This window comes from Chinchilla lanigera, unplaced genomic scaffold (assembly GCF_000276665.1).
Source record: "Chinchilla lanigera isolate Chin_1 unplaced genomic scaffold, ChiLan1.0 scaffold00144, whole genome shotgun sequence".
Taxonomy (NCBI): Eukaryota; Metazoa; Chordata; class Mammalia; order Rodentia; family Chinchillidae; genus Chinchilla; species Chinchilla lanigera.
The window spans coordinates 1573617-1585841 of NW_004955545.1; the positions used below are offsets into that span (position 1 = coordinate 1573617).

Below are 12225 nucleotides of genomic sequence, written 5' to 3' on the forward strand. Positions count from 1 at the left end.
GGCCCCACGCCGCGCACACGTGCTCTGGCCTCGCCGGCTCGGGCGGGCGGCGCGCAGCCTCGGGGGCGCGCGCTGGAGGGACGAACCGGTCTCCTCACAGCCCTCCTCCTCCACTCCCATAACTCTTCATCCCGCGTCTAAGGCGGGGGCTGGGATTTAACAAGTTCTCGGCCGCTTGGGATCCTTTCCCTACTCCCTGGTCTTGTTAGACACCCTGTTTTCCCGTCCCCTAATTGCCCCGGGGGGAGAAGTTTGCGCCTTCCCTGCTCCCGCGACGTGCACCCTCTCCATTCAGAGCGAGCAGTAAGAGAAGGGTCGGGATGCACCTGGGGCGGTGCGGCCCAGGAGGGACTGAAATAACGGGGTGATGGGCAGGGGGCGCACTCTAGACAGGTGTGTTGGCCCCAGCCTTTCTGCGCAGAGGTGAGAGGAAGAGGAGGAGGAGGAGGAGGAGGAAGCGGGGGGAGCTGTCTGAGGGGCAGGGCCCAACCCAGTCCACCGCCGCGGGGGTGCCGCCGGGCGGCGAGCTTCGGAGAGGCCTAGCGGCACCTGCTTCTGCCCTACCGGGCAGGGACGTGACCGATTCAATTAAAGGGCCCCAGCCAAGCAGACAGGTTGGGTCTCCTAGGACTTCTGGCAGCCAGCCCTTCTCACCCCTGTCCACCAGATACCAACTGAGCACACAGCCGCCCCTCCAAGTAGGACATCCTCCAACATGCCCAGCTTCGGGGTGCATTTCGGGGGCTTTTTCCTGCCATGAGCACAGGAATCCTAAGAAGTGGCTTCCCTTTCCTTGTGGTCATCCAGCCACCTTTTTATAAGGCTGGTCCCACCCTGTTGAGAGAACTCAGATACCTGTAGGAATCTCTGGCGCTGGGCTGCTCCCTACAGGAACGGGGTGTGTGGTAGGAGGAACTGGGTGGCGCAGCAGGGAGAGGCTGCTTCCGAAAGGGACTGGAGTCGTGGGCCGGCCTCCAGGACAGAGGCCGCAGTGTGGCTGTGTGTCTGCTCCAGGCTGGCACCATAACACTGGCAGCCCCCTCCCCAAAGCCTGAGGGAGGAACTGCAGAATGCCGGGTAGGGATGGACAGGCAATGCTGGGGTGGTGGCTGGGAGCCAGGCCTGGTCTAACCCGTTTTCCAGCTCCCAGTGCCCCAGGCTGAGACTCCTGCCCACCTGGGTGCCAGGGCCAGGGAGGGGTTGAGTGACCCGTCACTCCCATGGGAACCAAGTGGGACCGGTGGCATGACTGATGACTCAAGGAGGCTGTGCCCATCTTTCTGGGTGCTCCAAACCAGCTCCCACCCATCTGCCTCACTGCCAGGCTTGGAAGGGGCACTTGGGAAGGGGGCAGCACAGGTAAAGCTCGAGAAGTAGGGTAAAGCCGTGAGCTATGCAGAGACCTCCAAGCTCATCTCCCTAGTGCGTCTAATTACTGTTTATAAAACTGGGTGGTGTCTGGTGACAGAGAGCCATTGCCCCCCAGCTCCCAGGGACCAGGGACCCCAGTAGTTTGACATTTTGCCAGGTACCCATGCCTGCCTGTGTCCACCGTCCTGGTCCTCACTGCCCATGTGTGTGCATTCCTACCCCAGGAGGGCAGGGCTGAGAAACACTCCTCGGCGTCCCCTATGCCTACACCACTCTGTACCACCACAGAGGGTATTCAGACCAACACTGATGATGACTAGCAAGGCAGGCGAGGATGATGAGGGACCCAGCATCTGCTGCTCTGTCCCACAGAGGGGTAGAAGTGAGAGGCACAGCCATCTTGTCTGGTGTTGTGCCCCAGTGCCCCCCAGGGGGAGGAGGGAGGTGTGTGATGAGACAGGAGCGCTGGCCGCTTGGGACGATGCTGCAAGGGGCTTGGTGCTGAGACCCTTGGCCTCCAGTCTGTCATATTGGGGACCTTGTGGTCCATGGCCTCAGGGTGAGGTAGGTGGGGCTCACGGTACAGAGGCCAGGAATACTGCTATGTGGCAAGATCCTAGGGACCCTGAGATTGCTCGGGTCAGCCGATACTGGCCTGGCGAGCGGCTCTGCACACGTGCAGCCTGCTTCTCCGAGTATGCGCCTTGAGTGGGCGGTGGACATTTTTGTGTGTGTGCGCCATGGAACCTGTGCATGTGTATGCATGAAGCACCACGCGCGTCTGGGAGGGCAGGTCCTGCTGGACTGGCCTTGGGCTGGACCGGCAAGGGAGCGCGCTGGGAAGCGTGGAGGGAGGGCGTGTGTTCCACGGAAGGCTCTCTGCCGCCTTCCCGCTTCGCTGCCATCCCCTCCGTCCCTCATCCCGGCCGGCGCGTTATGGGGGATGGACGGAGGAAATCCGGGCCTGGGTCCGGGAGTCGCTGAGGCCTGCGCCGTTTCTGTGGCAACCGAAGCGTAAGTTCCCTTCTTCCCCCGCCCCTCGCTCTGCCTCGGCTCCTTCGGAGGCGCTGGGCTTCCCTGCGCCTCTGCTGCCCTCTGGTGGCCGCCGGGAGGAGGACAGCCCCGGAAGGCGAGGGCACGGAGGGCTGGGGCACAGCAGACTGGCGGCAGCAAGGCCCTCTGCACAGAGACAGGCTGGGCAGAGCCGAGGCTCCGGGGCAGGTCTGCGCGGCGGCGGCGCGGAAAGCGGGCTGACTGTGGGGTTTCTTTTCCCTCACCCGCTTGCTCTCCCCCAGCCTGCGGCGCGAGGGCTACACGGTGCAAGTGAACGTGAACGACTATCTGGACATCTACTGCCCGCACTACAACAGCTCGGGGGCGGGCCCGGGGGCGGGGCCCGGGCCAGGCGGCGGGGCGGAGCAGTACGTGCTGTACATGGTGAGCCGCAGCGGCTACCGCACCTGCAACGCCAGCCAGGGCTTCAAGCGCTGGGAGTGCAACCGGCCGCACGCCCCGCATAGCCCCATCAAGTTCTCAGAGAAGTTCCAGCGCTACAGCGCCTTCTCGCTGGGCTACGAGTTCCACGCCGGCCACGAGTACTACTACATCTGTGAGTGAGGGCGGGGTGCGGGCCGAGGTCAGACCGAGTGGTGGCGGTGGGGTCCCCTCGGTAGCTGACAGTGAGCACCCGGAGGAGGCGAGGGTCCGGGGCCTCGGGGCTCCGGGTCAGACGAGATGATGATTCCGAGAGAGGGCTTTGGTGACAGTCCCAAGTCTGGGCCGTCGAATTTCTGTGACGGACGTTCTGGAGTCCTGGTTCTGGGGGGTGGGACTAAGGGACTCCTAGGGAGGACAGCACATCCATAGGGCGCAGTGTCCAAAGCGCCGGTGGCTACTCAAAGGGGCAGCTCGCAGCGGGCGAGGACAGGCGCTGGGCATAGGCATAAATGGGGCGCCAACCACTCAGGCCTTGTCTCCTCCCCAGCCACGCCCACCCACAACCTGCACTGGAAGTGTCTAAGGATGAAGGTGTTCGTCTGCTGCGCCTCCAGTGAGTGTCGTCGGCTCCCACCGCGCCCCATCCTCGGCTCCCCTGCTTTGGGGCTCCCTTGGCTTCCTGGGGGCGGGGGCGGAGGGCATAGGCGAGGGGAGCTTGCTCCCCAGCTGTAGCAGGGGCAGGGGGCCCTGGCCCTGACTCTCCCCCTCCTCTCTCCCCACCCGCACCCCACCCCGCAGCATCGCACTCCGGGGAGAAGCCGGTCCCCACCCTCCCCCAGTTCACCATGGGCCCCAATGTGAAGATCAACGTGCTGGGTGAGTCTGTGCAGCGCCCTCTGGTGGCCACTGCTGGGACCGCAGCCCTTCCCGGGTGCCTGCTCATTTCGCATGCCTTCCCTGGGACACCAGTCCTGGCCCCCGTGGGTGGCCAAGTTCCCGGCTCCACTGCTGCTGCCGCTGCCGCGTGCCCCTGCTCCGGCACGAGGCCCAGCCCTCACCAGTCTGTCTGTTCATCTGTCCGCAGAAGACTTCGAGGGAGAGAGCCCCCAGGTACCCAAGCTGGAGAAGAGCATCAGCGGGACCAGCCCCAAGCGGGAGCACCTGCCCCTGGCCGTGGGCATCGCCTTCTTCCTCTTGACGCTCTTGGCCTCCTAGCTCTGCCCGCTCCTTGGCAGGGAGAGATGGGTGGGGCTGAGAAGGGGCAGGGAGCCGTGGGCTGTCCAAGGGGCGCCTAGCTGTGGGCCCGTACCCCTCTCCACGGCTGAAAGTGGGGTCTGCACATACATCTGTGCCCACCCCCGCTGCCCCCCTCCAGTAAGGGCACTGCAATGGCCCAGGTACGGGGACAGCCACAGGTCCCAGGTGGCCTTGTGCCTCTGGTAGTGTTTGGTACCAAACCGGGGGCCGCGAAGGGAAGTGCTCAGGACTCCCTGCCCCCTCGTACCTCTCCCTGCCCCGGTGCGCTCCCCCATTGTCCCCTCAGAGAGACAGATGTGCCCCAGAGACAGCAAGCTGAAGAGTGGGAGGTGCCAGGTCACCCTCCTCCTGGGGCAGAGCAGGGGGAGGGGACTAGGTAGGGGAGGGGTAGCACCACCTGCTGCCCCCTCCCCCTGTTTACAGCAATAAGCACGTCCCCCTCCCCCTCCCCTCGCAGGATTACGGTTTGGATTGAATCCAAGTTTACAAGTAGACACCCCTGGGGAGGCAGGCAGTGGACAGGGATGGCAAGGGGGTGGGCATTGGGGTGCCAGGCAGGCATGTACAGACTCTATATCTCTATATATAATGTACAGACAGACAGAGTCCCTCTCCCTCCTTAACCCCGACCTTTCTTGACTTCCCCTTCCAGCTTTAGACCCCTCCCCACCAGGCTAGGCCCCCCGGGGGACCCCCTGGCCCCTCTTTCGTCTTCTGTGAAGACAGGACCTATGCAACGCACAGACACTTTTGGAGACCGTGAGACAACAACGCCCCTCCCTTCCAGCCCTGCTCCGGGAGCCAGCTCCCAGGACCCGCCGTGCCCACCCTATGTGGTCCCCACCCATCCTGGGCCTTTTTCAAGTGCTTTGGCTGTGACTTTCATACTCTGCTCTTAGTCTAAAAAAATAAACTGGAGATAAAAATAACTGAGTGTGTGTGATTTCAAGGGGCCACAGCCTTGCATTCACTGATCAGACCCCACAGGGCCTGGGTCTGGCTAGGGGTCTGGGGGGGATTCAGGGCCAGAGTCACTACAGGCCGTGGTCTGGGGCTTGTCCCCTTCGAGAGAGGCGGCTCCGTGAGGCTCCATGCTGGGCCTGGTTGACTTTGGGCAAACCTTTTAACCTCTCTGGGCCTCAGGTACCCCATCAGTATACTGGGCTATAATGTATATCTCTCAGGGTTGGCGTAAGGATGAAATGACTTGGGAGTTAAAGCCTCAGTTGCTGAAGGTGTTCTTTTCTCATTCCACAGTGTAATCAGAGGTTCTTGGCTGGGGTCTATGGATTTCTGGGGATTTGTGAACCTAGATAGGAAGAAAATTACATCTTTAATTTTCACTCCCCTGTAACTGAAATTTAACATTTTTTTAATGTGGCTGGACAACAAGCTACAAAAGTATTAACAGTACCTGTGACTTTGTAACCAACAGAAATCACAGATGTTTTCAGACTGCATTAGAGTTGTCAAAGATAAAGTTATCGCAGAAATACCATTTATGCTCATCACTACTTTGAAATGATCATAGTTGTTAGACCGTCCATGCTCTTAATGTGTTAATAAAGAAACATATATATTACTATACCAGAAACTGTGGCTGTTTTGATAACTGTTGCAATATGCTCGCTTCCGACATCACCCCTTCTAATTTTATTCAGTTGCAAACACTGTGCCCATTGCCCGGGCTAGAGCTGGTCCTAACTACAGTATTCTGCGTTGATCAGGACAGCACAGGGACAGAAGGCCGAACCAGGCAGAGGACAAGGAGGGCGGAGGGCAGGTGGGGAAAGAAGCAGGGCGGCCAGTGGCCTGGGCTGAGGCCGCCTAGTGGGAGATGGGACAGAGAAGGTGGCTCCTACAGCCGACTGTCCCTGTGATACCCACTGGGCATCCGCCTGCCGAGTGCTGGGCTCTATCTTGGGGCCCGGGGATGCAGAGAAGACACAGCATCTGCCCTCAGACATGTTTCTAATTCAAGGAGTGCTGATGTGTGAGTGGCAATTGGACACACACACACACACACACACACACACACACACACACACGGCAATATAACCAGCTCTTACACAGTTAAATGCCAGGGGCTGTGGGAACATGGGAGGAGGCTCACCCTTGCTAGGGACAGAAGGAGATGGCTTTAGGGAGGAGGTACACAGACCTAGGACCCTTTTGAGGAGCTTGAAGACCTTGAAGGCTGTGGGGTGGGGATTGATCCCATCAGGGAAGCAGAGCAGCAGGCCCGCACGGTAGGCTTCCTGGGATCCTGGGGCCAGCTAGAATAGGGGCTGAGGGCTGGGCTGCACTAGGGAGGGCTTTGTGGTTTCAAAAATCCTTACAAGACTGAGAAAGGGCCTGACATTTGGGGACAGGGCCTAAGCATTGTGCCTTCTGAGTCCTCCCTTCTGCAAAGCACACTTTGACTAAGGTCAAACAGCCTGGCAAGTGATAGGGCTGGCATTCAAGGTGGGGCTAAGCATGGGGGATGTAGCGTGGAGGTGAAGCACTTGCCTAGCATGCAGGGAGGCTCTGGGTTTGATCCCCAGGACTGCGGGAACAAGAACAAAAGGTGGGTCTGGCTATTGCCAAAATCTGTGGCACCTGGAATCTTTTCCCCACAAATCCTGCTGCCTCCCTGCATGCCCACAGCCTGTTACCCCCTCCTCCCATGTTACTTGGAATTTTGCAGCTGTGGACTGAGTGTACAATCTGAACCCCCTATTTACAGATGGAACAACTGAGGCTCAGGGAGACAAGTGACTCACCCACCGCCAGCCAGGTGTCCACAGCAGAGCCAGGACTGGAAGTTGGGTCCTGAGCCCGCATCTTTTCTTCTCTTATATTGTGACATCCCAGAAGGCATTTTCCTGGAAATTGAAGTCGGATAGTTGAAAACTCTTTACTCCCACAGCTGGGGCAAGGAGGAAGGACCACTCCCCACAAAGATCCCTTCCCATTTCCCAGAAGCTGGGATCCTGCTGCAGGGCCCCTCAGGCAGGGCCTTAGTGACTGAAGCAGGTAGGGTCACAGGGAAAGAGACAGACCGGTGACCCAGAGCCTTCAACGCGAAGGCTCCCACAGCCCAAGGTGTCCTGGCCAAGGCAGTGGTAAGAGGGCGTAGCCACAGGCCCCAGGGCCAGGGCTGGTGGGAGGGAAGGAAGGAGACCCAGTACTTAGGGGCAGACAGGCTAGGACTGCAGCGAACCAAGCTCGGGAGTGGGGCTGAGCCAGAGAGCAGGGGAGGTGGGAAAAACACCACAGAGCAACAGCTGCTGAAGGGGAAGCCCTAGTGCCTGTTTCCGACCGCCTTACCTGGGCACCAGGGCCGGGACATTCTGCTCGTCAGCATCCCCACCCCAAAGCATGGTCCTTGCGGTGAGAAAAGTGAAAGACAGGGAGACGCACCAGCAGCTCGTAAGAGCCAGCTCCAGGGCCAGGCCCTGCCCACCTCGCAGGAGTGGGTTTTCTGTCCTCCTCTGCCTCATCTGCCTGCCTCGGAGAGGGCATCAAGAGGGTTCCATAGGGGCTGGGGATTTAGCTCAGCGGCACAGCGCCTGCCTGGCAAGTGCAAGGTCGTGAGTTCAATTCCCGGTACCGGAAAACAACAACAACAACAACAACAAAAACAAACAAAGAGGGTTCCATCTACAGTGGGACGACCCACCAGGGTTCTCCCAGATCAGTCTCCCCAAATTCACACCAGCCTTCCCATTGCTATCCTCCTGGGGTGAAAAACAACTGCCACAACAAACACTGAACCCAGATTTGGGCTTGGGAGTAAGAGGTTTGGAGCGGCCATGCCCTCTCCTCTGGGTGCCTGGGACGGAGTCAAGGCAGCAGGCATTTACTCTGAGCCGGGGCCTGAGCCTTCCTCCAGCCTGCGGGGTTGGCCACTCTGTGTCTGCAGGTCCGCACCACGTCCACCAGGTGGCAGCACCGGTGGGGGCCCAGGTGTGTGAGTGGTATTTGGGAAGGGTTTGTGGTCCCGGAAGTGTGAGAGTGAGTGTTGGCTATTGGGGGGAGCAGGGTGCTGCACTGCAGGATCCCCTGTGCGCAGGTCTGCGGCAGAGCCCACAAGCACCCCATCGACTCCCTTTTCCTGAATTTCTCCTGCCCCTGCTCTCTTCTTTCCCTCCCCGAAGTTCTAGCTGCTGTTGAGTTGCAAGCAGACCTGGGCCTGTCCATACCCGCTTGGCCCAGAGCCAGAGCGATTCAGCCCCCAGACCCCACCCATTCTCCCTCACTGTCCTCGTTCTGTCCAGCTGGTGAGCCAGGGAAGCTGCGCCAGGCTGGGCGTGTGCCCTGGATGTGGTGCTGGGAGGGACTGGAGGGAATCTGGACTGGGGTGAAAACCAAGCTGGAACCAGGAGTCAAGGACAGGGCAGGGGGTGAGAAGACACAGACAGGAGTGAGGGACGTGTGCTGGGCCAGGGCACCAGGCTGGCACCAACGACCCAGGCAGGAGGTGGCGGGACACAGGCAGGGTAGACGCGGCCCCTGTAACAGATGGGAAATGTGACACTGACACAAGAGTGCAGACAGGATCGGCCAGAGACACCGGCCGGAGAAGGGGTCAGCTCATCCAGAACCTGCACTGCAGCTTCCACCTACTCTGGGGTCCGTGCTCCCCCTCCCCCGTCCGTCCCCCCACTCCACTCTGTCTCCTCTGGTTTGGCCTGGTGGGGACAGGGACAGCCCCTCCCCCAAGGGTCAGCCCACATGCCTGGTCCTCACGGCAGCATTTGGCCCCAGGCAATTACAGGACTGTCGCCACCTAGCCTGGCTGTAAAAGGGGGGCTGGATGGGTCCAGGAAGCTGAGGGAGCTCTGCTTAACTGGCCCAAGGTCCCCAACCTGCCTGTGAGAGGCTGGTGCTGCAGGGGACACTCGGGCTTCACAGTCACACTCCCACACAACTTCACACACTTCGGCTCACATCCACTCTTTTAATCTCACAACTCTATAACCCCACACAGTCAGTCAAACTCACTGCTGGAGGAGAGGGGGTGGGGACAGCTGACAGCCCTGAGGGGCCTCGGAAAGGAAGGCAGGGGCTTTGTTTACACAGCTGAGGTGGAAGGGGCCTCGAACAGGGCCGGAGCGCAGGGCTCAGGCACACGCGGGCAGGAGCACCAACACACGCCCGCCACTTCAACACACAGCCAGGTGTGCACATCTAACAGGCCTCCAAGGATGGGAGGCACATACCAATGTCACGCTGCCTAACGCGCTCATACACTCCCCACTGGTGGCCAGGGGAAGGGCCTCACAGGTGCCCTGTTCCACAATGGCATTCGGGTCACACAGGGTAACACACTTGAGGCTGGCATCCAACAGATGACACAGTTCTCCAACACAGACCAACTGACAGTCCAAACTAAACAAACAGTGTGTCGTGCCAGAAAGGACAGCAACCAAACCACCCAGGCACAGTCGGAAGTCTGGGAAAGGACAGCGGAGGGGGTATCCAAGACAAGACAGTGCCACATTCACACCCCTGGGGACCTAGAGGTCACAGAGGCAGCAACATGAGACACAGAAACAATTCCAAGGATCCCAAGGATGTTCTCAGACGCACGCACACCCCAGGGAGAGCAGAGGCCGCCTGCTTGTGTCTATGTGCAGGGACAGGAGCCCAGGCCCGGCCTCAGACTCCGATGCCCAGCACAGCTCCTCCAGCCCGGCCCTGTGCTGAGGGAGGGTAGAACAATGAGGTGCTGGCTGGAAACGAAAGAGCTAAGCGCGAGACTGGAGATCCCTCTTCCACGCCATGGACACCCCTGCACACACACGCGCCAGACCTGAAGCCCCTGCAGAGGGGCCCAAGCCCACCCCGAGTGTGTGAGGCTGTGTGCAACTGCCTTCCCTGCCCAGAACTTCCCACGGGGACACAGCACCCCCACACACACCCGGCCTCCCTGCACAGCTGAGCTCCCTGGCATGCAGGCCCAGTCCTGGCAGCACTGCGTTCATGAGGTCGTTACCTGCATGCCCCTCGAGGCCTGACATGAGTCAAGGGGTTCTTTCAGTTACACCCTAGAAAGACCACAGGCGACTTTGAGAGCATCCCAGATGCTAACCTGGGCTCTCGCAGCCCAGAGAAGGCAGATGTTTTGCTGCCTGCGGCAGAGGGGGGTGAGGAGTCAGGGATCAGAGGCGTGAGGACGATGGCAGCTTGCCAGCTAGGGTGTCAGTTGGGAGCACTATGGGGCAGGGGCGGAGGCCAGGCGGAGAGGGCAGCAGAATCAGGAGGGCGGGGCTGCTGTGCGGACGGTTCCAAGCATGAACAGTCAAAAACCTCACAGAGCACTCTCTTCGCATCACGTGTGGAGCCTAGGCACACACGCACACCCTCCATGAACACGAAGGTGCAGTCCACAGCCCTGCCCGGAGCCCCACCCTACCCGGGCTCCCCAGCCCCGCACCACTCCCACCCGCTGGAGCTGTGCGTGTGGCGCCCCCTAGAGGTGCTCTCCGCCACATGCGCCAGCCGGGCTGCCGGGGTGAGGCAGCCTGCTCCTCTGGGACCAGGGGCTGGAGGCCCTGAGCCGACCTGGGCTGCAGGGACAGAGGCCAGGGGGCCCGGCGTCTTGGAGGCCGCTGATCTCCCAACCAGAAGCACTTAAGCAGAGGCCTGAGTTAAAAATAGGCTAGATTTCCTGCCAGAAGGTGGCAGGAGAGGAAGCTCTTTTCTGACCGTCCCTGTTCCGTTCCCAGCACGCAGAGGCTCTGGAGGAGCTGCCCGAGTGGGGAGCCGACCCCACTGCTCTGTCTGCAGGGTGAGCAGCCAGGAGCCCCCAGCAGGGTCCCGTGACCTCAATTCCACTTTATCTCCTTTATGGGCTTTTAAAGCTACACTTACATTTTTCGTGTGTGTGGTTCCTTGAGGGCTACCGAATGCATCTTTGAACCCCACTCTCTCTCCTTCAAGTAATAACGCATACATACCCTTTCCGCTGTGGAGCTCGAGTTTCCGCTCCCCACCTACCCGACTGGGTGCTGTTGTTGTGTACGGTATTACTACCTATCCTGTAAGACCCACAGTCCATTTTTAGGTTTGTTTTCATAACAGCTATCTTCTAAAGAGAATTTTAAATAAGAAAAAAACTTACCCACAGCGTTGCCTATCCGGGGCTCCTCGTTGCTTTGTGTAGATGGAGATTTCCATCTGGTGTCGTTTTTCTTCTGCTTGAAGGACTTTTTAAAACACTTCTCACAGCACAGGTCTGCCGCTGATGGATTCTTTCAGCTTTGAATGTCTGAAACACTTTTATTCCATCTCCATATTTGGAAGCTATCTCTGCTGAATTCTAGGTTGACTGTTTTTATCTTTTTGAACCTTAGAGACATCACTGCAGTGTCTTCAGGCCGATGCTGTTTCTGAGAAGTCTGCTTCTGTTTTTCCTCTTTACAGAAGGTGTTTTGTTTTTTTCTCTAGCCACATTTAAAGTTTTTTCTCTTCTACCGCTGCTCCGCAATGATAAAGACAGATTATGATGGATCTTCAGGGAGCATCATTCATCTGTTTGGGAACTCAGGCCTTATTTACCTTCTTGGGTATGTGAGTTCATTGTTTTCATCCAGTTAGGAAAAATTTCGGCTATTATTTCTTCAAATATTTTCCTGTCACTCTTCCTTTTTTCGGATCTCCAAACAGGTATAAAGCTGTGATATTATTCCATAGCTCACTAATTTTCTGATTTTTATTTATTTTTTGTTTTGTTGCTGTTTTCAAGACAGCCTGCAGTTGTAGCCTAGGCTAGCTTCAAACTCCTCCTGCCTCAGCCTCCAATGTAGCTGGGACTACTAGCTTTCATCATTGCATATCTACATCTATATACATATACACATTTGTATTCTCCCTTGTATTTCATTTTGGATCATTTCTACTGCTAAGTCTTCGTGTTCACTAATCTTTTGTTTGTCTGCAGTGTTTAATCTGCTTTTTAATTCCATCCAGTACATTTTTCATTTCATTGTCATTCATATCTCTAGAAGTTCAAGGGGGTTTATTTTATATCTTTCACATCTTTCCATAGCATATTCATGCCTCATCTTCTTGAACACATTGAATGTATTTAATAATAGCTTTTTTTTGTGGCACTGGAGTAAATGCTGGGCTTTCGCACTGAACCCAACCCCTCCTTTTTTTTTTTTTTTT

General features: G+C 58.1%; 1 protein-coding gene and 2 long non-coding RNA genes across 8 annotated transcripts in view; 2 read left to right on the plus strand and 1 right to left on the minus strand.

The window, feature by feature from the left end:
• Window positions 1-4994, plus strand: part of Efna3 (ephrin-A3) — an 8260-nt gene extending 3266 nt beyond the window's left edge. For 2 of the 4 annotated variants that reach the window (XM_005411570.1, XM_005411568.1), the window contains 4 exons: window positions 2667-2980; window positions 3356-3421; window positions 3607-3684; window positions 3893-4994. In XM_005411570.1, coding sequence (XP_005411627.1) covers window positions 2667-2980; window positions 3356-3421; window positions 3607-3684; window positions 3893-4023 — 589 coding nt within the window. In that variant the 3' untranslated portion in view covers window positions 4024-4994. Of the gene's footprint in view, window positions 1-78; window positions 2386-2666; window positions 2981-3355; window positions 3422-3606; window positions 3685-3892 lie in introns of those variants that run through there. The other 2 variants (XM_013508362.1, XM_013508363.1) reach the window with 2 other exon arrangements.
• A 292-nt stretch (window positions 4995-5286) lies between these two features.
• On the minus strand, window positions 5287-11267 carry LOC102025622. 3 transcript variants are annotated; one of them, XR_001232199.1, is made up of 5 exons: window positions 11177-11267; window positions 11013-11093; window positions 7378-7623; window positions 6831-6932; window positions 5287-5374 (listed from the first exon to the last, which is right to left on the minus strand). It is a non-coding gene; the product is annotated as an uncharacterized LOC102025622 (long non-coding RNA). The 3 variants fall into 3 exon arrangements; XR_001232201.1 differs by lacking the exon at window positions 11013-11093 and having other exon boundaries at window positions 11177-11244; XR_001232200.1 differs by lacking the exon at window positions 11177-11267 and having other exon boundaries at window positions 10927-11015.
• Window positions 11268-11532: 265 nt separating this feature from the next.
• The window catches only part of LOC106147344, a 10129-nt gene continuing 9436 nt past the window's right edge, over window positions 11533-12225 (plus strand). Inside the window, exon 1 of the long non-coding RNA XR_001232202.1 lies at window positions 11533-11621. This is a non-coding gene — a long non-coding RNA (uncharacterized LOC106147344). The remainder of the gene's footprint in view (window positions 11622-12225) is intronic.